Genomic DNA, 27371 nt, shown 5'->3' on the forward strand with positions numbered 1-27371 from the left:
ATTTGATCAAGACTTTTGTTCTCTTATCTGTTGTCACGGAACCGGAATTTCTAAATGTCGTTTGTTTTGATTAAAATAAAAAGTTCTATAACTTACAGGATGATTTTTGACACTTTTCTTTGAACTGTAGATAGTTTATGTCCGTATACAATTTTTCGCATGTAGTCTGGTATTTGTTTCTCACTATTACCTCAAAAAATCGGGATAAACACTGGTGAAAATGTTTAACATTTTTATTTCGCACAACGCGTTGTTGCCGTCTCTGAATTGAGCATATAAGGTAATCAAAAATGTTCTACATCACCATTTTGCCTGTTGGCTGTATGATGTTTCTTACATAGAAAATTTTACCCCAAATATCTTGCTTTTCTTCAATTTCTTCCATTGATTACCTGCTAAGTAAGTAACTCGGGTTCTTCCATTTCCATTGGATCTTTGTACATATGTACATGCATGAAATTATTCACCAATTACTTTTTATACTAAGGCCCGGTACTTTATGTCTCGATTAACAGCCGGTTAGTTAAGAGTTTAATCGGGACCTCTTTAGGGTCTCTTGCGTTGTAATAAATGCAGTTACAAGTAATATTATAATTACAAATAAGTACATATAATAATAATTATAATTGCATTTATTACAACGCAAGAGACCTTAAAGAGGTCCCGATTAAACCCCGGTTAACTAACCGGCTGTTAATCGAATCATAAAGTACCGGGCCTAAGTCTCTTTTTTATTCACATCAACTAGTATCGCAAAATTAAGCCGCTTGTCCATAGAAACCACAATAAGTTAATCCTTTCTGTAGGGCACCTATAAACCAAATCAAGACTAAAATATATGTACATAAAAAAGTGATGAAATCGCATGTAATGCGATATCGTTGACAAAGTAGAAGGCTGTACCTGCTAACATGTTACCTGTGTACCTGCCTAGACTACCCCAGCTAATTGAAATACTATTCGAAAATATTACCTCAATCATCCAAGATAACCATCGGTACACCCTTAGCTTAGCTCAGTCTCTCAAGGTGTGCGTTCGTCTTGTCCTAATCTTAGAAATGAACTTTGAAAATTCGGAATGGAAGCAAACAACACAGTATTTTTAACCAATCATGTTTATTGTTCAAAAAAGATATAATAAAAATGTGACTTATTAATTATTGCATTAACAAATATATTCAAATTCTTGCCAAAAACTAACAATTCTAGATTATACTTATGCATGGCTTGTGATGTTGGTTCGATGGTAACTTCTTGCTGTCGAATGGTACTGCTGTAGACTTCTTATAGATCTGGGCAGATGTTCGGCCTCAGATCCCTGCAGCTGAAGATGTTGGGTGCTGTAGTCTAGACGATTTGGTTGCAGTTGTCAGCCTTGTAGTGATGCATCGCCGGGGGTGGGCTTCATTCTCCCGAAAGGAGAAAAGTAGATCTTATCCAAAAAACTAGAAGAGTAAAACACATATCAATCATCAAGAAGATAAACCAAAATTTGCCACGTCTGCCATTCTTTTAAGAAATAATCAAAAAGAGTAGCAGATGACAAGAATAAATTAAATGGAATTAATATTGAATATTACTTAGTTAAAATTTGATTACTAAACTTGCATATACACGCCTGCCCAAAAAATGGGTGATTTTTGATGTCTCGAATCTCCTAAACCTGTTGTCCGATTTTAGTGATTTTTTTAGTATGTTATAGCCCTATTCTTTTAGAATCTCGATGTATTAATATTGTTGCATGTTCATTATATACCGGGTGTAACAATAATACTGTGTTTTTTCATCAAAGTTCGGAACACCCTGTGGAATATTCTAGCATTTAAAAAATATTGAAATTAAAACTCAATTGTAGCCTTAGCCTTTCTTAACATTCTGCTTTGTGACTCATTCACTTCTGTTGGATAATGAAAAAGTTAGGTGCTTTGACAACTAGCCATGTTCTTCATCAATACAGGGTGTTTCTAAATAAGCGCGACAAACTTTAACGGGTAATTCTGCATGAAAAAATAATGACCGTTTGATTTATGAACATATGTCTGCAAATGCTTCGTTTCCGAGATACGGGATGTTGAATTTTTTCTTACACACTGACGATTTATTTATTGCTCTGAAACCAGTTGAGATATGCAAATGAAATTTGATGGGCTTTGAGAGGTAGCTATACTATTGCTCATTTTTTGACGTACAGTTATGTATTTTATATTCACCATTGGCGTGCATACGGGTCATATAACCCGGTCATATACTCTGTATGCACGCCAATGGTGAATATAAAATTTTTAGTTGTATGTCAAGAAATGTAAAATGACTACCTCTTAAAACCTACCAAATTTCATTTGCATACCTCAACCGGTTTTAGAGCAATAAATAAATCGTCAGTTTGTAAGAAAAAATTCAACATCCCGTATTTCGAAGACGAAGCATCTGCGGACGTATGTTTATAAAGCAAACTGTCATTATTTTTTCATGTAGAATTAACCCTTAAAGTTTGTCGCACTTATTTAGAAACACCCTGTATTGATGAAGAACATGGCTAAATTGTTAAAGTACCAACATTTTTATTATCCAACATAAGTGAATGAGTCAAAAAACATAATGTTAAGAAAGCCTAAGAATACAATTGAGTTTTAATTTCAATATTTTTTAAATGCTATAATATTCCAGACGGTGTTCCGAACTTTGAGGAAAACACAGAAGTATTGTTACACCAGGTATGTTATGACATTTACATGTTCAGCAACAATATTACTAAATCGAGATTCTTAAAGAATAAGTCTATATCATACTAAAAAAATCACTAAAATCGGACAACAGGTTTAGGAGATTCGAGACATCAAAAATGGCCCATTTTTAAGGTGTCCCAATTTTTTTGACCAGGAGTGTGTGTAAATTAAAAAGATATATTTAAAACTAAAATATCAGAAACCATGCTTTTAGATGGGAGGTTAGGTAAGATATAAAAAATATTAGAAAAACTGCTAGATGTAGAAATGTAATTAAAATATGATAATATGTATTCTTACCCCAAGGAATATTAAGTCTGGAAATAGATGGGGCCTTATGGGCTCATCTCTTTAAATAGATTAATTTTTCCCTTCCATTTTCATTTTGTGTCAGCGGGTAGGGATGAAGTGTCACTTTCATGACAGTGCGACGTATACAGTAGCAGGCATGTTCCGTATTAAGACAGATACTTACAGAGTAAGAATATACGGGGTACGTTCAGTATGATGATTTAGATTTTAGATGAAAAGAGATATATTAAATGTAAGATAATAAAAGAGGATAATAAAAGATGATAACAAAACGTGACGTTTGTAACGTTACAATATTATCACCGATATAACTTGCTTTAGCAAGTAATTTTAATCGCAAATAAATCATTTACTGGTATTTACGATAATTCCTGGTTCCTAAACAAGTCCTCTTTGTATTCGACTGGAGTAATTACACCTCAATAAAATAACTTTATAAAATATGTCCACCAAGATAATAGCCAATAATTTGTAATAATTACATTGACTGTACATGCCGACCTATGTTTCACAATATTTTGATTTAACTTGTTTGCAAATCAATCATTACATTTGTCCAAAGATCCGTTGGATCAACTGTATGTTAGTGTTTTACATTTATTAATTTGTTTTTTCAAAACTTGCAGACAGTCTAATACCCAAATTAGACAGTTGTTAAAGGTCATATTTATTTAATGCATTAAAATATACATAGAGATATTTTATTACATATATTTTATAAGATTGCTTTTATTATTTTATTTTATTCTGAAGATTAAGAATTATCTTAATCTGTTAAATCAGAATGTTAAATGTATAGTGTTGTTTAATATTAACAAGAATAAAGAACCGCTAAACGCCGTAAAAATGAGTGGCGCATACAATATTCCAGCTACAAAAGAGCTGATATGAATATTACGTGGCGCGAAGATGTATTTTCATTTTGATGGAAAATAAAATTCTAGTTTTATTTTGAAAGATTTTTTCCATAATATTTGCTAAATTTGAAGTAAAACGCGACACAAAAGAGTAACTTTGATACAGTTTGCATTTAGGAGGCTCTTTTGTGGGGCGTTTTACTTCAAATTTATCAAATATTATGGAAGAAATCGTTCAAAATAAAACTAGAATTTTATTTTCCATCAAAATGAAAATACATTTTCGCGCCACGTAATATTCATATCAGCTCTTTTGTAGCTGGAATATTGTATGCGCCACTCATTTTTACGGCGTTTGGCGGTTTTTTTATTCTTGTTAATATTAAATAACACTATGATTACTACATTTAACATTCTGATTAACAGATTAAGATAATTCTTAATCTTCAGATTTTCAGATCTTTTTATTCTTGTATCAGGAGTTTTTCAAAGTTTTTTATATATTAAATGTATGAAGTTGAATGTAATGTTTCCCGATTACACGTTAAGCGTTATAAATGGTGGCCTTTGTCGCATTCTCTCCCAAATGATCTAGTAGTTACGACACCAGGCTTGCGATAAAACAATCCGAGTTCATATCCCAGCTATCCTAATAATTATGGCCGGCAAATGAACGCGGATTGCCCGATCAAACTTAGCGTCGTAACCACTACAACTACATAAACCATTTCGGCAATAATGGTTAAATGGATTATACTTTTGGGGCTCGATAACTTCTGAACGGCTTAACCGATTTGATCGTAGTCTGATCAAGTATAATAACTGAAAGTATTGAAGGAATTATTGAGCTTGAAAACCCGTTTTTCCCATCAGAAGTAGATTTGATCATACTCATGAAGCCTATAACTTAAAAATTCGAATTTTTCCAGATATGAGGTATACACCGTTAGACGCGTCTAGAGTCCTCCTACAAACTCTCAGTTATTGGCGCAATTCGTAGTTTGAAATTTTGAGTAATTGTCGAAAAACCAAAATTTTAATGTTTAAAATTAAAAAAAAATTTAATTTTTCAGTTTTTCGGCTATACTGAGCCGTGTGTAGGTATGATATTGACCGCTTAGGCACCATTTGAAAGCTTAACTCAACGCTATTGATTTGGTGTATTTGCGGTTTTCCTGTCTCTCCTTGAACCTAATATATATGCCCAAAAAATATGCCATTTGATATCTACCTAGCCCTATAGCTGGCTTATGGGTAGTCAAAAGTCACAAACTACACCGGTTCTGAATGGGCCATGACCCCCTCTTGAAACACAGAAAAAAAATTCAGATCGGTGTAACTTTTCCACACACATACATACATATTACATACATACATTACATATCCACAAACATTTTCCCCTTTTTAAATAAAAATTGAGTCATACTTCTGAGCTCGGTAACTTTTGAATGGTATAACATAACCGATTTTCAAAATTAGACATGCGTTGGAAAGGTAATGATCAGTGCTATCAGAAGCCGCAAAGGTCGGACTTAAATTTTTGAAATTTTTGGAAGTTTTGGGGACGAGAACCAAAAACAGACCCTAAATGGGAAGGGCCGTAAAATCCACACCCATGGGCCAAAATGGATAGTTGACATATGGATGGGCGAGTATTTTCCTAGACTTTAAGATGGAATTTAACCCAATTTTCAATTCAGTCAGATCAGTAGAAAATCGAAAATTTCGTGTATATACAGTGTCGCATGTAGGTGTATTGTATTGTGCACCACTGGCGAGAACTGCCGTTCTCTGGTAATAAATCTTAATATTAATAAATACATAAAACAATTTTTATTTGATACTTTAAAAATACTAAAAAATTGAATAACACATTGGAAACTAAATTAAAAACAAATTAGATAATATTAATATTCTGATAGTTTGAATTGCTGATTTTTACTACTAATTAAAATTTTTATTTAAGCAACACTATGTATTTTTAAAAATTTCCTACATCTATTTTTCAAAATTTCCTGTTTTTTCATCCTACATCAATTTTAATAACAAATGCTATAAACTTTTATCATCTTTTATATCCAAAAAATGTTTTGCCAATTTTGTATTAATGGTATACAATATAAATATATTTTAAAGTAGCAATATATTTTCACTGATAAAGTACATTATGTGTAAAGTATGTAGTAAAAATCTTAGATGAACCTATCAGCATCTGTGGTATGACACAAAGGCCAGACAAAACAAGATATAATATATTATAATGTTGGATAGATGCAATAAATGCACAAATTGATGATCTATTAAAGAAATATGCTAATTATAAAGAGAAAACTATAGTTAAAGAAATCAATGTGTCCAAACCCAATTTTATGGGACAACAGGTTTATGAACTTCGAGACATCAAAAAAAAGACACATTTTTAAGGTGGTGTATTAATATCTTGGAATAGTGTAAAAATATGACGCTGGGCTATAATAGTCCAGAGTAATAAGGTTTTTTTCATGACACTTCAACAGCCAGGGCACTGAAGCGTTTTTCGGCAGGTAATACCTATAAGAACAAATTGTAACTATTTCCTGCGTAGGATCTGGCGGCCATTTTTATTTATAAACAATTTAGTGTCAAAAAACTGTCTTTTTTCCTTAACAATAAAACAGAAAACAGTAAAACTTATAGTTTTCTTAGTACAAACATCTTCGAGGGAATGGAAAAAGCTTTAAAATGGCGTATTACAAAGTTTAATATGTACACTCATTTATTGTTAATATAATTGTGAAAAAAGGTCGAAATTTAAAAAAAATAATTTTGCAATATTTGTTGTAAAAATAAGTATACCGCTTTGAAATTTCTGTCAAATGAGGGTTCTTTGGTGCTTAATATGTGACAAAAAATTCAAAGCGATTGATTCAGTTGTTTAAATTTTATTCAAATTGTTTATCTCAGAGAGCTTTTTTTCACAATAACGTAAGTCCGAAAAAAATAATGTTAGAACCATTCTAAAGGTGTCAAATGAAAGAGCATGAGCTAAACTTTCAAATTGGTTTTAAAAAAGTGAATAAAAAATGCATTTATTAGTAATAAATAATTATGCAAAAGTCTGTTCAATTTTTCCTTATAAACTTTTTATTTTTTTTATATAATAAATTATATATATTTATTACAATTTTTCATCAATTATCATATAAATAACATTATTTGGTTATGTACCTAAAAAACGGTAAAAAATAGATTTTTTGAAAAAAGTTATTCACAAAGTTTAAAGGATTCGAAAAAAAGGAAAATTGACGATACTTTTGCGTAATTATTTATTACTAATAAATGCATTTTTATTCACTTTTTTTAAACCAATTTGAAAGTTTACTTCATGCTCTTTCATTTGACACCTTTAGAATGATTCTAACATTATGTTTTTTGACTTATGTTATTGCAAAAAAAGCTCTCTGGGATAAACAAATTGAATAAAATTTAAACAATCGAATGAATCGCTTTGAAATTTTTGTCACATATTAAGCACCAAATAGCCCTCATTTGTTAAAAATTTCAAAGCTCAATACTTATTTTTACAATAGTTATTGCGAAATTAATTTTTTTTTAATTTCGACCTTTTTTTCGCAATTATATTAGTGTATTAAACTTTGTAATACGCCATTTTAGAGGTTTTTCCATTCTCTCGAAGATGTCTGTACTAAGAAAACCATAATTCTTACTGTTTTCCATTTATTTAAAAAAAAGGGAAAAAGCCGTTTTTTGACACTAAATTGTTTATAAATAAAAATGGCCGCCAGATCCTACGCAGGAAATGGTTACAATTTGTTCTTATAGGTATTACCTGTCGAAAAAACGCTTCAGTACCCTGGCTCTGGCTGTTGAAGTGTCACGAACAGGGTATATTTTTGTCTTATTATCCTGGCCTATAATGGGTTAGCAGAATTTCCAAACTTTCGTGTGTGAGTTTTACGACTTGCAGTAGGTAGTACTGTGTTTTTTTTTAAATAAGCTTTCACTTTAAAGTAATAATCATCATTACAATAATTCGTTTATTAAACTTGATATTACTTAAGAATCCCCGTATATACACTGACAGTCACAAAATTCGGATAATAAAAATTTTTGATTAAGTTTTACAACTTATAGCTTTATTATTTGTACTCCGATTTTCAAGATTCTGCTCAGATTCTGATCAGTTGTAGGTACATGTATTGATATCGTTTGCTATTATTCCGATAACAAAAAAAAATTGCTTAGATGGCGTTATACGGGGGTGAACGAAAACGTTGTATTTTCTCCTAACTTTAAAAATTTATTCTGTGGAAAAATTGAATGATAATTTTGTTTCATATACATTTCGTATTATCTCGGAGTAATCTCTAAGATTTTGCTTTTTGAATTATCCGAATATCTCTTTTCATGTAAAAGCTGTAAATAAAAACACTGGTTGAAGGTTTATTTAATTAAAAATATCAAACGCACTAAAATTATCAACACAAAACAAAATTAACAATAAAACAAAACAATTCAAAAGCGGGTATGTCCACCTCTAGCAGAAAAGACTGCTCGCAATCTGTTTGGCATCATGGGTTAGGCCCGGCGCAAATTGAACCTATGCGAGACACAACCTGTGCCGGCGGGTCGCCGATAGCCCGATATTCCTATACCAGGGCCATAACTGTAAAGCCATAACTGATAGCGAATAGCTATTTTCAATTCATCCCATAAATGCTCGATAGGATTGAGATCTGGGCTGCATAGGGGCCATTCTAATCTTATCAATCCAAACTCTAAGATATTTATGTTTATAATTCAATCAGTGTTTTTATTTACAAAAAATTGCGTAGCTCTTACAAGATAAGAGATATTCGGATAATTCCAAAAACAAAATCTTAGTGATGCCTGTGGTGATAATACGAAAGGACTACGAAACAAAATCAGCTCTTCAATTTTTGCACAGAATTTTTAAATTTAGGAGAAAATACAACGCTTTCAATGAGCCCCGTATAATGACATCCAAGCAAAAATTTTTTATTAGCGGAAAAATAACAAACAATATTAATACATGTACCTACAAGCTGATGCAGGAATATTGGAAATCGGAGTACAAATGATAAAGTTATAAGTTGCCAAAGGATATCGCACACATCTTATGGAAAATATAATGTCACTCAAATTCAATAAAATTTATACGAATAGATTCGATTTAAATTAACGGTAAAATCTTATCATTGCGCCAACTCCATATTTTCAATAATAAGAGCAGAAATTGATATAAATAAATCTGAAATCAAATGGATACGTACATAAGTTAGAGAGAGAAAAAATATTTTATAATACCCAAATTGTCGGTACTCCATAAATCAGCGGATTAGTTTCACTAATCCGCTTAGGCCCAGCGGGGTTTAAGCTCTTTTGAATAGCACCCAGAGCAATAGTGATTGTAACTGATAGTTTTACTGACTCCAAAAATGTGATTTCTTCTTCTTCAGGTGCCATCTCCGCTACGGAGGTTGGCAATCATCATAGCTATTTTAATTTTTGAGGCAGTAGCTCTAAATAGTTGTTTCGAGCTGCATCCAAACCACTCTCTCAGGTTCTTCAACCATGAAATTCGTCTTCTTCCGATGCTTCTTCTGCCATCTATCTTTCCCTGCATTATGAGTCGTAGGATACCATACTTCTCGCCCCGCATCACATGTCCGAGATACTGTAGCTTCTTTTCTTTAATTGTAAGTTCAACTTCCTTTTCTTTACCTATTCTTCTCAGTACTTCATTGTTTGTAACTCTATCTACCCAGGAAACCCTCATAATTTTTCTATAGGTCCACATTTCAAAGGCGTTAAGTCGTCTCATTGTCTCTACATGTGATTTCGATAAACTTTAATTGCAATTTGCGCCGTAATTAATCATAATTAAGAGTTGGCGCAATGATAAGATTTGACCGTTAATTTAAAACGAATCTATTCGTATAAATTTTATTGAATTTGAGTGACATTATATTTTCCATAAGATGTGTGCGATGTCATTTAATAAAAAAATTTAATGGCGGAATTTTGTGCCGGTGAGTGTATACTCGTATTAGTTTATTAATATGTATACCTATAAAGTATTTTACAGATGCCGTCCTTGAAGTCTATTATCTGTTTGAAACACATGTAATTACTTAAAGTACTCAACCTGAAGTGGGTTTTTACGATAATCCGTATATTGATATTAATGTACAATTCTAATTGTATTTCATTTGTTACTAGATCTACTAGACGACAGGAGCAGTGATACTTTCCTAACTTTGTGCTAAAACTTGTGATAAAAATGTCGTTGTCAGGAAGAGCTCTACATTTCGTTTTCAAAATCCCGAATAGAAAAGAATCGATGAGATTTTATTTCCAAGTGCTAGGAATGAAATTGCTAAGACACGAAGAGTTTGCTGAAGGCTGCGAGGCTACTTGTAATGGGTAAGAACTACTTATACACACTTATAGGCCAGGTTAATAAGACAAAAATATACCCTGTTCGTGACACTTCAGCAGCCAGGATACTGAAGCGTTTTTTCGACAGGTAATACCTATAGGAACAAATTATAACTATTTCCTGCGTAGGATCTGGCGGCCATTTTTATTTATAAACAATTAATAACTGTCAAAAAATGGCATTTCCCCCCCTTTTTTTTCAAATCAACGGAAAACAGTGAAGCTTATGATTTTTTAGTACAAATATCTTCGAGATTATGGAAAAAGCTTTAAAATGACGTATTACAACGTTTGACGTATTTATTGTTAAATGACGCATTTATTGTTAAGGCTATGGGTACATAATTCGCAAATATTTTACGGCTATCCCTACCTTTCCTGTCTTTACATGACAAATTACGTGTAGTAAAATTCACACTGGTATGGATATGTACCGGGTGTCCCAATAAGAATGGCTCTCGGCCATATCTCAGGAACCGTTTATAGTAGAGCTTTGAAATAAAAAATTTTATAACAAAAGTTGCCTCAGGAAAAGCCTGGAAATTATTTTCATAATTGTGGGTCCACCGCTAGAGGGACTAGAGGAGAATAAAAAAATCTAAATTTTACAAAATTTTCCTAATGAAGGGGCACTGGAAATCCGATTATTGTATTCTTCATCAAATTCTGCGCATATTTGATTTAACAAGTTTAACTCTACCTTTGCAAATAAGAGGTGGGTGTGAGTGGGAACCTTGTTATGAAAAAATGGCTGTAAGTCCGGTTCTGCTAAATCAAATTTTGAAAACTGGGTCTTGTTGAAGACAGATCTTTTTCTTCAATGTAAGCGTGATAATTTTGAACCATCCTAATAAGTAATAAGCCAGCTGGGAGGCGTTATTTAATTTTTTTCAGAAATCTAGTTTTCTTTGGAAAATATTAAATACAAGTATGCATTTTTAATCATACTTTATAAAATTAGATTAAATTAGCAATAGAATAGCGAAAACCGCATGTCGATATCTTTTTTCTATCTCAAGATATCTCGAGAAACGTGTAAATTTTATACATAACTGTTACTATCACCGGTAAACTAAGTTAATGAAAAGTAGTGTGCTGTGGAAAAAAACAAAATAACATTTTCCAGATGTCAACGTATAAAAATATAATTAATTAAAACAACAATATAAAGAGAAACAATACTATTAAAATTAAATATAACACAGAACAAAAAGAACTACTTAATGACGACCTAAATATCCAAATTGTTGCCCATCATACACTACTCTAGAATACATTATCCAGAGAATACTAAACGCCATTCAAAGCATATCGAGAGCAGAAATTGAGACTGCTGTTCAATCTACTCCTGAAAGAGTAAATTTTGCAACGAAAATGATGGGCAAAAATTTGAACGTTTATGTCATCACTAAATAGTTGTTTTTATTTCTTTGTAATAGGGCTTTTCAACGCTTCTCATTTGTTTCGAGCCTCTGTCATATGCCGTATAATCCGTGTATAATATTAATATACGAGATATGAACGAGGCTCGAAACAAATGAGAAGCGTTGAAAAGACCTAATATACGTTGACAGCTGGAAAATGTTTCTTTGTTGTTTCCATAGCACACTACTTTTAATGAATTTCGTTTACCGGTGATAGTAACAGTTATGTTTTTAAATTTACACGTTTTGTAAGATATCTCGAGATAGAAAAAAGATATTAACATGCGGTTTTCGCTATTCTGTTGCTAATTTTGTCTAATTTTGTAATGTGGTATTAAAAATGCATGTTTGTATTTAATATTTTCCAAGGAACACTAGATTTCTGAAAAAAATTAAATAACGCCTTCTAGCTGGCATATTACTTAGTAAGTTGGTTCGAAATCATAACTTTTACATTGACGAAAAAGATCTGTCTTCAACAAGACCAAGTTTGCAAAATTTGATTAGGCAGAACCGGACTCACAGCCAGTTTTTCATAACAAGGTTCCCACTCGCCCCCACCTCTTATTTCCAAAGGTAGACCTAAGCTTGTCAAATCAAATATGCGTAGAATTTTATGAAGAATACGACGATCGGATTTCCAGTGCCCCTTCATTAGGAAAATTTTGTAAAATTTAGATTTTTTAATTTTTGATATTCAATTACGCCCTCTAGCGGTGGTCCCACAATTATGAAAATAATTTCCAGGCTTTTCCTGAGGCAACTTTTGTTATAAAATTTTTTATTTCAAAGCTCTACTATAAACGATTCCTGAGATATGGCCGAGAGCCATTCTTATTGGGACACCCGGTACATATTACTAGAATGTCATTCTACTTGACAATGTCATAACTAGCTTAAAGAGATGGCTTTTGAATGTTCTTGGGTAACTGTTATTTTTTGTATAATTGCAAATTATTAATTCAGTTAATAAATGTGATAATTTTTTCACTAGCTATGTATTCAGTTATTGTAATAATTTATATGTAGCTACAACAAAAACTAATACTCAATCGAGAAAAGAGGAAAAGTGTTAAAGTGATTTTTTAAAAATATATTGTTACTATGGAACGCTTACAATTTTGAACAGCTTTAACAACAAAATACTTTTTTTTTTGATATACTGCATTTTTACAATCTACTCTAAACACAAAGTAATAAGTAAATAGTCTGAAAGTAAATTAACGTGAATTAGGTACCAACCAGTGACGGTTCTCTAAGTATTATTCTTTATTGTGGTAGGTCGTCTGGCCATATTCTCTTCAGTCTTCTTTCAGCAAGTGGTTGGGTGAATAAATTATTTATCAAGTCGTTGGTGTGGTCAGTGGTGCGATTTTGATATTTTATTGAACGATTTTTTATTAAGTCCTTGATTAGTGGGATGTCCAGATCATTGTGGAGTGTCTGGTTGGATACATACCATGGAGCTTCACTTATCATACGGAGAATTTTGGATTGGAATGTTTGGAGTATCTTCGTATTTGAAGGTTTACTGCAGCCCCATAGTTCTATTCCGTAGGACCAAACTGGTATAAGTATAGCTTTGTACAGAAGCAGTTTATTTTCAAGAGATAACTGAGACTTCTTGTTAAATAGCCAGTTCATATTTTTTAGTTTAAGATTTAATTGTTTACGTTTAATTTTAATGTGCATTTTCCATATGAGTTTTTCATCCAGATGCAATCCCAAGTATTTGACAACTGGCTTGATGGGAATCGGAGTATTATTTATAGAAACTTGAGGACATGTAGATTTTCTGGTTGTAAAAGTAATTTGTACTGATTTGCTGGCATTAACATTTATTTTCCATCGCTTGAGCCAGTTTTGTAATTGGTCTAAATGATTTTGAACTTTTTGTGATGCTACATTAGGGTAGACATCCACTGCTAAGATTCCCGTATCATCGGCAAAAGTAGCTAATAAGGTATCATTTCTGGTTGGAACGTCGGCTGTAAATATCAGATAGAGAAATGGGCCGAGAACGCTACCCTGTGGTACGCCAGATTGGATGATGTGGTAATTTGAGAAGTTGTCTTCAATTTTGACTTGGAAATATCGGTCAGTCAGATACGATTTTAGAATAAAGTATAGTTGGTCTGTCATGTGTAATTTTAGTTTATAGAGGAGACCTTGATGCCATACCCTATCAAATGCCTGTTGTATATCGAGAAACACTCCAGCGCAAAACTTTTTTTTTCAAGAGTTGTTTTAATTATATTTACTATTCTGTGGCATTGTTGTATGGTTGAGTGTTCACGTCTAAATCCGAATTGGTGTTGTGGTATAATTTCGTTTATGGGGACAACTTGTTCGATTTTATGTAATAGTAGCCGTTCTAATACTTTCGACATTATTGGGAGTAGGCTTATCGGGCGATATGAATTTGCTTGTGTTGCGGGTTTACCAGGTTTCGGAATCATAGTAACTTGAGCTAATTTCCATTGTATTGGAAAATAGCGAAGACGTAGTATGCTGTTATATATTACTGTTAATAACACCACTGCTTTTCTCGGTAGCTTCTGAAGTAATTCTCCTGTTATCAAATCATAGCCAGGAGCTTTCTGAGGATTTAGCATTTTTATTTGTTGTCGAACCTCTGTCGGAGTAAATGTTGTCAGAGGAAGAGATAGTTGACATGGAGTTTTGAGGCACTTTTTTATATCGTCATCTTCATCGTCATTGTTTTCTGGTGCTGAGAATACAGTTGCAAGGTGCTCTGCGAATACGGTGATTTTTTCTTCATTTGTGCGGGCCCAGGTCATATCTGTTTTTCTTAAAGGTGAATTTGTTATTGTCGGCCGTTTAAATTTTTTTGTAGCTTTCCATATAGAGTGGTCTTCACGTGAGAGGTTCGAAACATAAAACTGGAAGGACTCGTTTTTTTCCTCATGTAGTGCTCTATTTAGTCTATGACTTATCCTATTAAGGTACGTTTTATTTAATGGATTTCTCGTTTGTTGCCATACGCGTCGAGCTCTTCTCTTTTCTGCTACAAGTTCTCTTATATGGAGGGGAATATTATGGTTTTCTTGCACACTTCTTTGACGCTGCTGTGTTGCTTCCCACCCTGCTGTTTGTAAAACTGTTGTTAAATAGTCTACTGCTTCCTCTACCTCTTGGTTTTCTTTTATCCTAAAATCTAGTCTAATATTTGTATTTACAGAATTTTGGAAAATATCTCAGTTTGTTTCTTTAGTTGTCAGTTTGGGTGGTATTCTTCTCCATATTATGTGTGTGCTTAAAGTTATTATTATTGTGCTGTGGTCTGATGTTAAATCGAAGTTTGACTCTATTGCACTATGGATGTCAGATATCCCTTTTGTTACAGCAAAATCTACCAAATCTGGGATTTTGTTGGGGTCCGTAGGCCAGTATGTGGGTTCTCCTGTTGATAAATATCTTTAGGTGTGATTAATCTGGAACCCCATGTGGTGTGTTTGGCGTTCCAGTCTCCTGCTACTATGAATTTGGATCCAAGAGTTTGTATAAAATCATGATACTCTTCAAAATACTTGGATCACAGAATATATCCTGATGTATTCTCTGCTTCTATCTTCCATAAATAATACACAATAAATACCTTTTTATAAAGTTCACCTCTTAAATCAATTATTTATCAAATACACTATAATTCAATATTATTTGATCAACAACTAAAAATATTCCCGATTCATGTCAAATAATTATTTAAAATTGTCACTGATTGTCAGTGTCTGCCTGACAATATTCTATTCGACTAAGTGCGTTGTATGACAAAGATAGATTTGGATAATATTACCACGGACATTGTGTTTATTTTTTTCGAATCCTGAAAAAACCAATAAATATTTTTGAAAAATCTAAACGCAGAATGAAAGACTAAATTATTACCGAGGGCCGAAAGTCCCTTAGAATAAATAAAAAGTTTATTTTGAATGAGATATTTGAAATTAAAAATACCACTAAATTTTCTCTTAGTTTTTCACCCCTATAACTTATTAAAATAAACATTTTAGAAGTTCTCAGGGACTTTCGGCCCTCGCTAATAACGTAATCTTTCATTCTGCGTTTAAATTTTTATTTTCTCAGGATTCGAAAAAAATGAATCCCCATTTGAATAGCATTGCAGCCGAAAAAACGTACCGATCCTCTTAATATAATTGCGAAAAAACGTCAGAATTGCATTTTCTCAATAACTGTTGTAAAAATTAGTGTACAGCTTTGAAATTTTTATCAAATGAGGGTTCTTTGGTGCTCAATATGTGATAAAAATTTCAAAGCGATTCATTAAATTGTTTAAATTTTATTTAAATTGTTTATCCCAGACAGCATTTTTTTTGCAATAACATAAGTCAGAAAAAAATGACCTTAGAACCATTCCACAGGTGTCAAATGAAAAAGCATGAGCTACATTTTCAACATGGTTTAAAAAAGTGAATAAAAAATGCATTTATTAATAATAAATAATTATGCAAAAGTATGGTCAATTTTTCTTTATAAAATTTTTGAATAACTTTTTCCAAAAAAAAATTAACTTTTTTTACCCTGATTTAAGTGCACAACTACCAAGTAATGTTATCTATATCGTAATTGATAAAAAATTGTAATAAATATGTATAATTTCTTATATAACAAAATAAAAAGTTTATAAGGAAAGATTTGCGATACTTTTGCATAATTATTTATTACTAATAAATGCATTTATTTATTATTCACTTTTTTAAACCAAGTTGAAAATATAGCTCATGCTCTTGCATTTGACATATGTGGATTGGTTCTAACGTTATTTTCTTCTGACTTATGTTATTGCAAAAAAAATGCTCTCTGGGATAAACAATTTGAATAAAATCTAAACAATTGAATGAATCGCTTTGAAATTTTTATCACATATTAAGCACCAAAGAACCCTTATTTGAAAAAAATTTCAAAGCTGTAAACTAATTTTTACAACAGTTATTGCGAAAATAATTTTTTTTGCAATTCCGATCTTTTTTCGCAATTATATTAACAATAAATGAGTATATCAAACTATGTAAAACGTCATTTTAAAGCTTTTTCCATAATCTCGAAGATATTTGTACTAAAAAAACCATAAGTTTTCCTGTTTTCCAAAAATGCCATTTTTTGACACTTAATTGTTTATAAATAAAATGGCCGCCAGATCCTACGCAGGAAATAGTTACAATTTGCTCTTATAGGTATTACCTGTCGAAAAAACGCTTCAGTACCCTGGCTGTTCAAGTGTCATGGAAAAAACCTTATTACCCTGGACTATTATTATGAAATATGTTTGTGGTCTATAGGCCAGGTCGGATCTGTTTTGAGGTGGATGTGAGAGGTAACATTCTAATTTTTGCAGAAAATGTTGTGAGGTAATACTTGACTTCCCCGCCCTTCTCAAATAGGTCAGGAATAATAATAAAAAAATGAAAATATTCAAAAATTATTAAAAACATCTTTTTTTTCTACTTTCCTTGCTTAGGTATTAGTACATTTTTTCACGGTTTTTGCTGTAAATTTTAAAGAACCGCTTAGATTGACATGCAATTTGGCATACGCATAGCTAACAAGTCAAAGAAAAAAAGTGATATTGTGCCGATGCGTGCTTTTACCTTGGGGGTGAATTTCACCCCCTCTCGGGTGGTGAAAAAATATATGTCCAGATTATGTCCGGAAATGGATAAACTAACTAATTATAAGTAACTTTTGTTTTATAGAGTTTTTTCACAAAGTCAATACTTTTAGAGTTATTTACGAGTGAACATGTTCATTTTTCAACAAAATAACCACGTTTTTAGACGGTTTTTCGCAAATAATTCAAAAAGTAAGAATTTTATCGAAAAAAATGTTCTTGGCAAAATATAGCCTGTAAAAAATAAAAAAATGGTGTATGCATGAGGTCTCTATACCTAGAAGAACCAGAGTTCTATCTAATGAAATATAGGTTCATGTTCGCCAAATTCCAAATTTAGTATTTCAACGTGAACTATCCAAAAAATGAAGTACTTTTTGGGGAAAATTCATTACAACTTTTGTTAAAGTGTTTAAAAAAAGCTTTATTTCTGTTTTTATAAAAAAAGTTTCTAGCATCAAATGTAAGCAATTTACGCTCAAAATAAAGTTGGTCCTTTTGTTTTGGCCAAAAGAATCGGAAAAATCACCTCCTAATTAGCAACTTAAATTAAATTAATCGTTACTGCTTTACAAGTTACTTACTTATGTTGTGTTTATATGATATGTAAGTTTCATCGATTCAAAGTGCTTGTTTTTGAAAGCAATTGGTTTTAAAGTAAAATTTCTAAAATTTTTAATTTTGAAAAAAATGCTTTTTTTAAAATAACTTAAAAATTTTTAGAGATAACAAAAATCTCAAAGAATAAAAATAAGTCGGCTTTGCTTTTTTAAATACTTTGTATTTTCTTGTATTTCTGTAAGACAAAAATGGGTTAAGATTTGGTGTTTCCCAATTTGCATACACTCGTGACTAGTGAATCGTTCAAGCCCTTTTAACTACAGCCCTTTCAAAAATAAGGACTTTGAACCGGTGAAACTTACATATCATATAAACAATACATACACGAGTAAAGAAACTTGTGAAGTAGTAACGATTAAGTTCTTTGAGATGCTAATTAGGGGGTGATTTTCCAGATTTTTTTACCAAGAAAAAGGGACCAACTTTATTTTGAGCGTAACTTGTTTACTTTTGATGCTATAATTTTTTTATAAAACAAAAACTTTTTTTAAACACTTTAAAAAAGTTGAAATGAGTTTTTCCCAAAAAATGCTTCATTTTTTGGTTATTTCACGGTAAAATATTCGATTTGGAATTTGACGAATATGAACCTATTTTCATGAGCTAGTAACTCTGCTTCTGCTACGTACAGAGACCAAATATATTCACCATCTTTTTCAGTTTCTTGCACGCTATATTTTTGCTAAGAATGTTTTTTTTCAACGAAATACTTACTTTTTTAGTTATTTGCGAAAAACCGTCTAAAAACGTGGTTATTTTGTTGAAAAATGAACATGTTCACTCGCAAATAACTCGAAGACTTGGTGAAAAAACTCTATAGAACAAAAGCTACTTATAGAATTAGTCAGTTTATCCATTTCCGGACTTATTTTGGACATATATTTTTCACCCCCGAGATGGGGTGAAATTCACCCCCAGGGCAAAAGCACACATCGGCACCATATCACTTTTTTCTGTGACTTTTATATGTGTATGCCAAATTTCATGTCAATCAAAGCGGTTCTTTAAAATCTAGAGGTTTTGCAATATTTTACCGTTAAAGAACGTACTATACAGGGTGAGGCAGATAAAGGGCCTATTAGAAATATCTCGAGAACTCAAGGTAAGAAAATTATGAAAATCGGAATACAGGGGTTTTGAGTTGTGAACTATTTAATGAAAATATTTTGGTCTCTTTGCTACTTCCGGTTATACCGGAAGTTGGTTGTAACTTCGTTTTTTTAAATGGGACACCCTTTATATTTTTACATGTTTGGATTTTCCTTGAGTTCTTCTTTCTTAAAATATAAGTTTTTGTAATATTTTACTGGGTAGGTTAAAACATAATTACGTTTTTTTATTAATTTCCTAGCAAAATTCACACCCTGTAGAATTGTAGTAGTTTGACATAATAAACTCTGTTTATGTTCAAATGATTTTTAATAGAGTCTACTATGTTAAGAATTATTGGTATAGTTAAATTTTTCCTTTTTTGTATACAGGGTTGGTCGAAACTCAGAATGAGTATTTTCTGAGTTTTGCTCAAATCTGAGTATTTTTCTGAGTTCAAACACTAATTGCAACACAAAATACCTGAAATTTTATTAGGTTGGCAGTAAAAATATTCGATCACAAATAATTTTTCGGAAATAAATACATACTAATCGAGCCTGATACTTAAAATTGCCAATAATGGTTGAGTTGTCAAAATATCTACATAGTTAAGATTGTTGGTGCGATTAACAATTAAGCACAAATTAAAGCAGTTGGGTATAGGGAATGCTTAAGAAATTAAAAGTACGATAAAATACCATTTCATTACAATACTAAAATATAGTGTGTTCCATTTAAGAAAACTCAGAAAATACACATTCCGAGTTTCGACCCACCCTGTATACTAAAATTCAAAATTTAGCTATACTAATAATTGGTAACAATAGTAGACCATATTAAAAGTCATTTAAACATATAAAGGGATTTTGATGTAAAACTACTACAATTCTACAGGTTGTGAATTTTGCTACGAAATTAATAAAAAAACGTAATTATCTTTTAATCTACCCTGTATAATATTACAAAACCTTATATTTTAAGAAATAAGAAATCGAGGAGAATCCCAAAACGTAAAAATATTTAGGGTGTCCCATTTAAAAAAACGAAGTTACAATCAACTTCCGGTATAACCGGAAGTAGCAAAGAGACCAAAATCTTTTCATTAAATAGTTCATACCTCAAAACCCGTATATTTCAATTTTCATAATTTTCTTTACTTTAGTTCTCGAGATATTTCTAATAGGCCCTTTATCTGCCTCACCCTACATAACTTTAAAACTATTCACTTAGGAGCAAAGTCATAATGAAAAAATACCGATAATTGAATTTTCTAAAAGATACGACTGGCTTAAAGTTATTAAATTTATTACGCTAGATTAAAAATAGCAATAAATACAAAACAAGGGGGTGGGTAAATACAAAACAAGCCCTTTTCAATGTTTTTGAACCGCCAAAATTGCAGTCAGGACCTTCATAATTCGCCTAGAAAATGTTTATAATATAATAAAACACTCGCCAAAATTTCATTAATAGTTATTTATGATATAAGTGTTAAAAGTACAATTTTAAGGCACGCATGTGAAGGTTTGCAGAATGAGCGAGGCGCATTCTGCAATTCACATGAGTGCCTTAAAAATGTACTTTTAACACGTATATCATACAATACTTTTTCTACAAACGTGTTAAAAATGCAATAATGCAGTTTAAATTAAATTTTAAAAAACCTTTTAAAAAAACTTTAATACATTGAAAGGAGATTTAAATTGCATCGTATATTACGGACCTTAGCAACCATTGTTGATTTAATTTTTTACGGAAGTTTTGAAGCATCTGTCAGACGTCTGTTAGTTTTTTAAAAGGCGGTTGTGGATTTTTCGTTAAAATGCAAGAAAATATCGTAGAAAAAGATCGATTTCAAGGTATAGACGTAGCTGCCAGTCGAGCTATCCTGGTTGTGTTGCCGAGGAAATCCAGAATGCATTATGATATCGCTTATAATAAGTTTGAGAAATGGTGTTGGCGTTTCTGGGAAATATACTGAAAATGTATTTCGGGCGTATTTTGAGAAATTCATTTTTCAAATTGCGCCAATTGTACTATTAATATTAATGTTAATAAATAAAATATAAATATTTTGACGTTTGCTTTCAAAATTTGACATTTCACTTTTAACTGCAGTGCCCAGTGTTTTAAAGTGACATTTTTAAGGCTCCTATGGAGTGCTAAAAATTGCATTTTTAACACATTTGTAGAAAAATAAATTTAATAGATTTCGCATAATAGTTTTGCTATCTATTTTTTTTTTAATTCAAATTATTTAAAAGATTGCACAACAGAAACTAAACCATATATATCAAACCCACTCTATAAAATTGAAATTAGATGATTTGGACGGTTTAGGAATTTTTTAAAATTGTTAACGTTTTTTTCTCTTATAAACAAATAAATTACTTCAGTAACGATTTGTTTAAATCAAATTCAGAAAACGGCATTGGAAAAGACTTAGTAAGTCGCTTCTTTTAAAGGAATAAAAGATGAATTGCGAGCAGTGGTTTCTGAGAGACAACCGGTCAAAAGTGATTGGCATTTATGACGAAGTTATAAACAATAGGAAGGTAATCAAGCCATTACCTTTCATACAAATTCTCATATCTTCAAGAGATTCATATTCATAGTATATGTTACTGTAATAAAAACGGTCGATATTGTACATGAATAAAGCCAAAAAAAATATGTATTTCAAAATTTAAAATCGATATACGTAAAGACAATGTATTTCTCTACTTCCATTTGAGCAATTTATTTATAACAAAATAAAACTACATTATCTTTTCCTATGTTGTAGACTTTTTTTGAAAAAGTTACCAAACGTGTACCTTTTAACGCTCTACGTACAAATATTCCCATTTGAAAGCTGTATAATTATTTAAACAATCTTTATTTAAACAAAGCACACATTTTTTAATAATTGTTTTTATGATACATTAATAAAAATGAGATTAAAGAAATGTAAGCCGGTTCTTTTAAAAGAAAAGTTGAACTACGCGCAGTGGTTCCTGAGATACAACTGGTCAAAGTTGAGCGGCATTTGCGATAAAGTTATAAACAATAGGATATCTTTGAACCATTACCTTATAGACCTGGTTCCCGCGTATAAAAAAAAGTTGATTAATAGCAAGCCGAAAATTTGTTAATACCTTAACGGTATCTAGTCGGACAAACTTTAATGTATGGGAGCACTGGAACAGGGGAAGTTTTAATTGTGGAGTTAGACTACGAAAACGTTCCATGTATTTTGTCGGACAGAACTTCCAATTGATTTGTTATCGTTCCATTAAACTCTTATACAAGAATCAGACTGGTGTTTATCACCAACTGGGCATTTTAATGAGTGGAACACGAAGAACATGTCAAATGACAGGAATCATGTTGGTTAGTAATAGCAGTCTGATTTTTGCATGAGAGTTTAATGAAATGGTAACAAATCAATTGGATGTTCTGTCCGACAAAATACATGGGACGTTTTCGTAATCTGACGTTCCAAATTTTTAAACTGTTCCACAATTAAAACTTCCCCTGTTCCAGTGTTCCCGTACATCAAAGTTTGTCCGACTAGACACCGTTAAGGTATTAACAAATTTTCAGCTTGCTATTAATCAACTTTTTTTTGGTACGGTTATTATCATGTTGGTCTTTTTTATATTTATTTTTTTAGTCCATTTTTTTAAGAAACTGTTTGTTTTGTTTAGTAGTAATTGGAGTTGTTCAGCAGAGCCATAATCACGGTGTCATCTGCATATCTTATGTTGTTAATAGATCTTCCGTTAATTATTATTCCTTCACTTTGAGATAGTAATTCTTCTTCAAAAATGGCTTCACTAATATGCATTAAAGAGTAATTGAGACAATACATCCCTGCCTAACTCCGATAAAAGGCGAAAAACTTTTTTGGGTAATCAAGTAATTTAGTATGCATCGTGTAAAATTTTCCACTCAATAATCTATCACTGAGAATTGGATGCACTCAATACTCTCGGAATATTTTCTTGATTTTCCTCCTCCGTTGTATGAGATCAATAATCACATTTCTGGAGAATTTTTTCATTACGCAACCAGTCACTTCAACAGTCAAATACGAACTTCAGTAAATCGTAAATCGTTCGAGAATATTTGGCCGATAGTTGTTGCTAGTCTGCGTCCCGACTGTAGTCTGCGTCCCGACTGTTTAGTTGACTCGGTATGCGCACTAACAGCCCAACCCGACCAAACTATCCGCCGATAAAAAGGCTGCAGTTTGCGAGGGCTCTAAGATAATTTAACCAAATTTACCTAGTCCTAAAATGCTTCCTAAGGGAGCTAGAGCTCTTTGAAGATGGCGTCTTGTAATTAGTTTTTCTTAAATACCTCCAGAACGCGTCTAGTAAGAAAAACGAAAATTGGTACACATATTTATCTTCCAGAGATAAATCGACTCCATCCATTGTAAATTTCTAGTACCAGTCATAGGCGTCCGTTTTGGGTGGGGCAACGGTTATTTTATCGCATAACTTTTTTGTATTCAACTTTTAAGCATTATTTTTGATACTGGATTATTAAATTGTGAGGTATTCTAAACTAAAAGTTACTCCTGCTTTAAGTCGGTAGAACACACCGTTTTCTAGAAAAACCGATTTGAAAATTTTTCTTTTCCTGAATTTGAAAAAAAAATAAAAAAAAAATGGTGTATTTTACTAACTTAAAGCAAGTGTAACTTTTAGTACTAGAATACCTCATAAATTATGAGCATCAAGTTAGCTAAACACCTATCACAAATCGATTCGAAAGTAGGTGGATAATTTGCCGCTAATTAGTCGTTAATTAGTTGTGAAAATACCGATTTTGTCGTTTCTTTTTTTTTATTTTTTTAGGTGCTTTGCTAACTTGATATAAAGTTAGCAAAGCACACCTCCGAAAAATGACTTTAGAGCGTTCGTAGGAGAATCGGAATAGGATTAGTTTTTGCCGCTAATTAGTCGCTAATTAGTTGTGAAAAAATTAATTTTCTAAATTAATTTTTTTTTTTGTTTTTTTGGGTGCTTTGCTAACTTGATATAAAGTTGGCAAAGCACGCTTCCATAAAATGATTTTAGGGATTTCGTAAAATAATGAAAATAGAATGAGAATTTGCCGCTAATTAGTCGCTAATTAGTTGTGAAGAAATGAATTTTCTAAATTAATTTTTTTTTTTGTTTTTTTGGGTGCTTTGCTAACTCGATATAAAGTTGGCGAAGCACGCCGCTATAAAATGATTTCAGAGTTTTCGTAAGGGAATGAGAATAAAATGAGAATTTGCCGCTAATTAGTCGCTAATTATTTGTGAAGGAATTTTATTCAGAAAAAATTTTTTTTTTTGTTTTTCACGGTGCTTCGCTTACTCGATATAAAGTTGGCAAAGCACGACTCCATACAATCATTTTAGGGTTTCCGTAGAAGAATAGCAATGGAATAAGAATTCTTTGCTAATTAGTCGTGCATTAGTTGTGAGAATACCAATTTTGTCGTTTTTTCGTTTTTGACGGTTCTTTGCTGACTTGATATAAAGTTCGCAAAGCATGCATCCATAAAATGATTTAGGTTTTTTTTAAGAAGCATGGAAATAGGATCAGAATTTGCCGCTAATTAGTCGCTAATTAGTTGTGAAGAAATTAATTTTCTAAATTAATTTTTTTTTGTTTTTTCGGGTTCTTTGCTAACTTGATATAAAGTTGGCAAGCACACCTCCGAAAAATCATTTTAGGGTTTTCGTAGAAGAATAGGAATAGAAAAAAAATTTGCCGCTAATTAGTCGTGAATTAGTTGTGAGAATACCGATTTTGTCGTTTATTTTTTATTTTTTATTTTTAGGTGCTTTGCTAACTTGATATAAGGTTAGCAAAGCACACCTGCAAAAAATGACTTTCGAGCGTTCGTAGAAGAATGGGAATAGAATGAGAATTTGCCGCTAATTAGTCGCTAATTAGTTCTGAAAAAAATAATTTTTTTAATTAATTTTTATATCTCTTTCTTGGCTGGATACATTCCAATAAATGACCTTCGGAATGCGACATCCATTCAGCGTCGCTCAAAAAAAAAAAACGAGTCTCCACTCACAGAAGTGGTGGGGGCCCCTTCGGAGTTGGAATAACCGAATGTTTACGTTTCGAGGCGGTTGGAATAAACGAAAGTTCACTGTAATTAATTATTAATACTCACAATTATTCACAATAAAACGGCGTTCAGTTTTCTTCTTTTCCTATTTCACTTTGTTTCCTCACTATGCATTGTTAACCAAACAATCGAATAACTGCGAATGACTGCGAATGACTTTTAAGAAATGAACAAATGAACGCGCACATATATACGCAGAAGCAGTTTCTACATATATTGGGTGATTTATACACCCCGGGAGAATTAAAAATACCCCATGAATGGGCTTTATTGTTATGCGTGTTTGAAACTTTCGGGCATAACGTAACCAATTTTACTAGACTGCTTCGTATTGCGCGTACTGCCGTTCCAGTGTAGTAAAATCTGTTTCGCAGAATGAAAAAACCTTTGACACAGAATCATATTCTCCACTCTTCAGCACAACAGAAAACTTGACGCGTGTTGCAAATTTTATATCTTCTAATTTATACAACATTCAAACTGTTATTCATAATACGAGTATCGCGATTATGACAGGATAGCGTTTCGAAAATTCATAAATGGCTGTTAAGATGTTCGATATGAATTGGAACCTATACAAGATTCACCGTCTTGGTATCTTTTTGGTGGACAATGTAGTAATGTGTAGAAGACTTATGCTGAATAACCGAACATTTTTTTTCTCAGTGTGCTTCAGGCACAAAAAGCGTGATTTTTGTACGTGTGCGTAACGCAAAATCACGATTTTTGAGCCTTCAACATGAAAAACTATGTTCGTACGTATGAGCAATCGTCGATTTAGGCTCAAGACGATTTTACGGCTTGGCTTCGCCTCGCCTCAAAAATCACGTCTTCGCCAAAATCGACTTCTTGCTCACACGTACGAAAATAGCTATTTTCCCTCAAGTGAATATTTCCTTCGCAAGAAATTTTTTTTTCCCCAAGGAATGAAAATAACTATTTTTTATCAAAGCCTCCTTTTTTGCCCGCTTAGCGGACAAAAATCGGCTTTTTCTCCCATTATGATTAAAAAATCGTTTGCACCATGGAAAATGTACTTTTTAATCGTGATTGATTTGTAATGTCACACGTAATAATATAAAAGGATTCATTTTGCAGGACACTTTGAAAACACGGAAAGAAATAAATTGTCGAACTCTGTGAAATCAGACTCACAGCTAGGCCTTTGACGAAGCAAACTGTCTCAAGGAAACGATGCGACTAAGAAGAATGCATTCTTCTTAGGTGCAACCAATGGTTAGCTTTTCCGGCTTGGTCCTCAGGGAGCAGCGGGCTCACTGGGTCGTTGACCATGCATTTTCAGAGATACATACAAAAGAATAATCCAGAATTTCCGTTCGGGATAGTCATATATAATCCTACACGTAAAATAGTTCAGAGAATCATCCATTCGTGTTCTTCCAAGGACTCGTATGACTACTATATTGAGTAGAGACAATGTCTACAACTTTATTTTGTTGTAAACAACTATTTTCTTATACTAAACATCAGTCAACTAAAATTTTTTTTTAACCATTTCGTGTTTTTTTAAAAAATACAACACAATATCAGAGAAAATAAAAGTTTTTAACTTTTTATTGTCAAAAATGGTAAATTGTTTATAATGAAATACGTTCCACTAAATTTCATTTATAACTATTTTGTTATTTTACTCTTTGTTTTTCCTTGGGACTTTGAGATTAGATTGGAAATTACACATAATAAGAATTTGGTGGTCGATGACCATCGAAGTCAAAATCTATTCATTTTTAAAAATTACTACTGTAGAATAACTTTTATATATGAGTGGTAAAAAGGCGGGCGGTCGGGCAAACTTTATATGAAGTCAGCAAAGAACCGTAAAAAACAAAAAAACAACGACAAAATTGGTATTCTCACAACTATTGCACGACTAATTAGCGACAAATTCTTATTCTATTCATATTCTTTTACGAAAACCCTGAAAAGATTGTATCAGGGCGTGCTTTACCAACTTTATATCGAGTAAGCGAAGCACCGTAAAAAACAAAACAAAAAATGTTTTGAATGAAGTTCCTTCGCAACTAATTAGCGGCAAAATCTCATTCTATTCTCATTTTTTTACGAAAACCCTTAAATCATT

The 27371-nt window shown here is 32.0% G+C and overlaps 1 protein-coding gene across 1 annotated transcript in view; it reads left to right on the forward strand.

Annotated features, from left to right (window-relative positions):
• Positions 1-27371, forward strand: part of LOC126886431 (glyoxalase domain-containing protein 4) — a 74134-nt gene that overhangs the window by 7247 nt on the left and 39516 nt on the right. Inside the window, exon 2 of the mRNA XM_050653370.1 lies at positions 10139-10342. Within this exon, the coding sequence (XP_050509327.1) occupies positions 10200-10342 (143 nt within the window). The 5' untranslated portion in view covers positions 10139-10199. The remainder of the gene's footprint in view (positions 1-10138; positions 10343-27371) is intronic.

This window comes from Diabrotica virgifera, chromosome 6 (assembly GCF_917563875.1).
Source record: "Diabrotica virgifera virgifera chromosome 6, PGI_DIABVI_V3a".
In the NCBI taxonomy this organism is placed as follows: Eukaryota; Metazoa; Arthropoda; class Insecta; order Coleoptera; family Chrysomelidae; genus Diabrotica; species Diabrotica virgifera.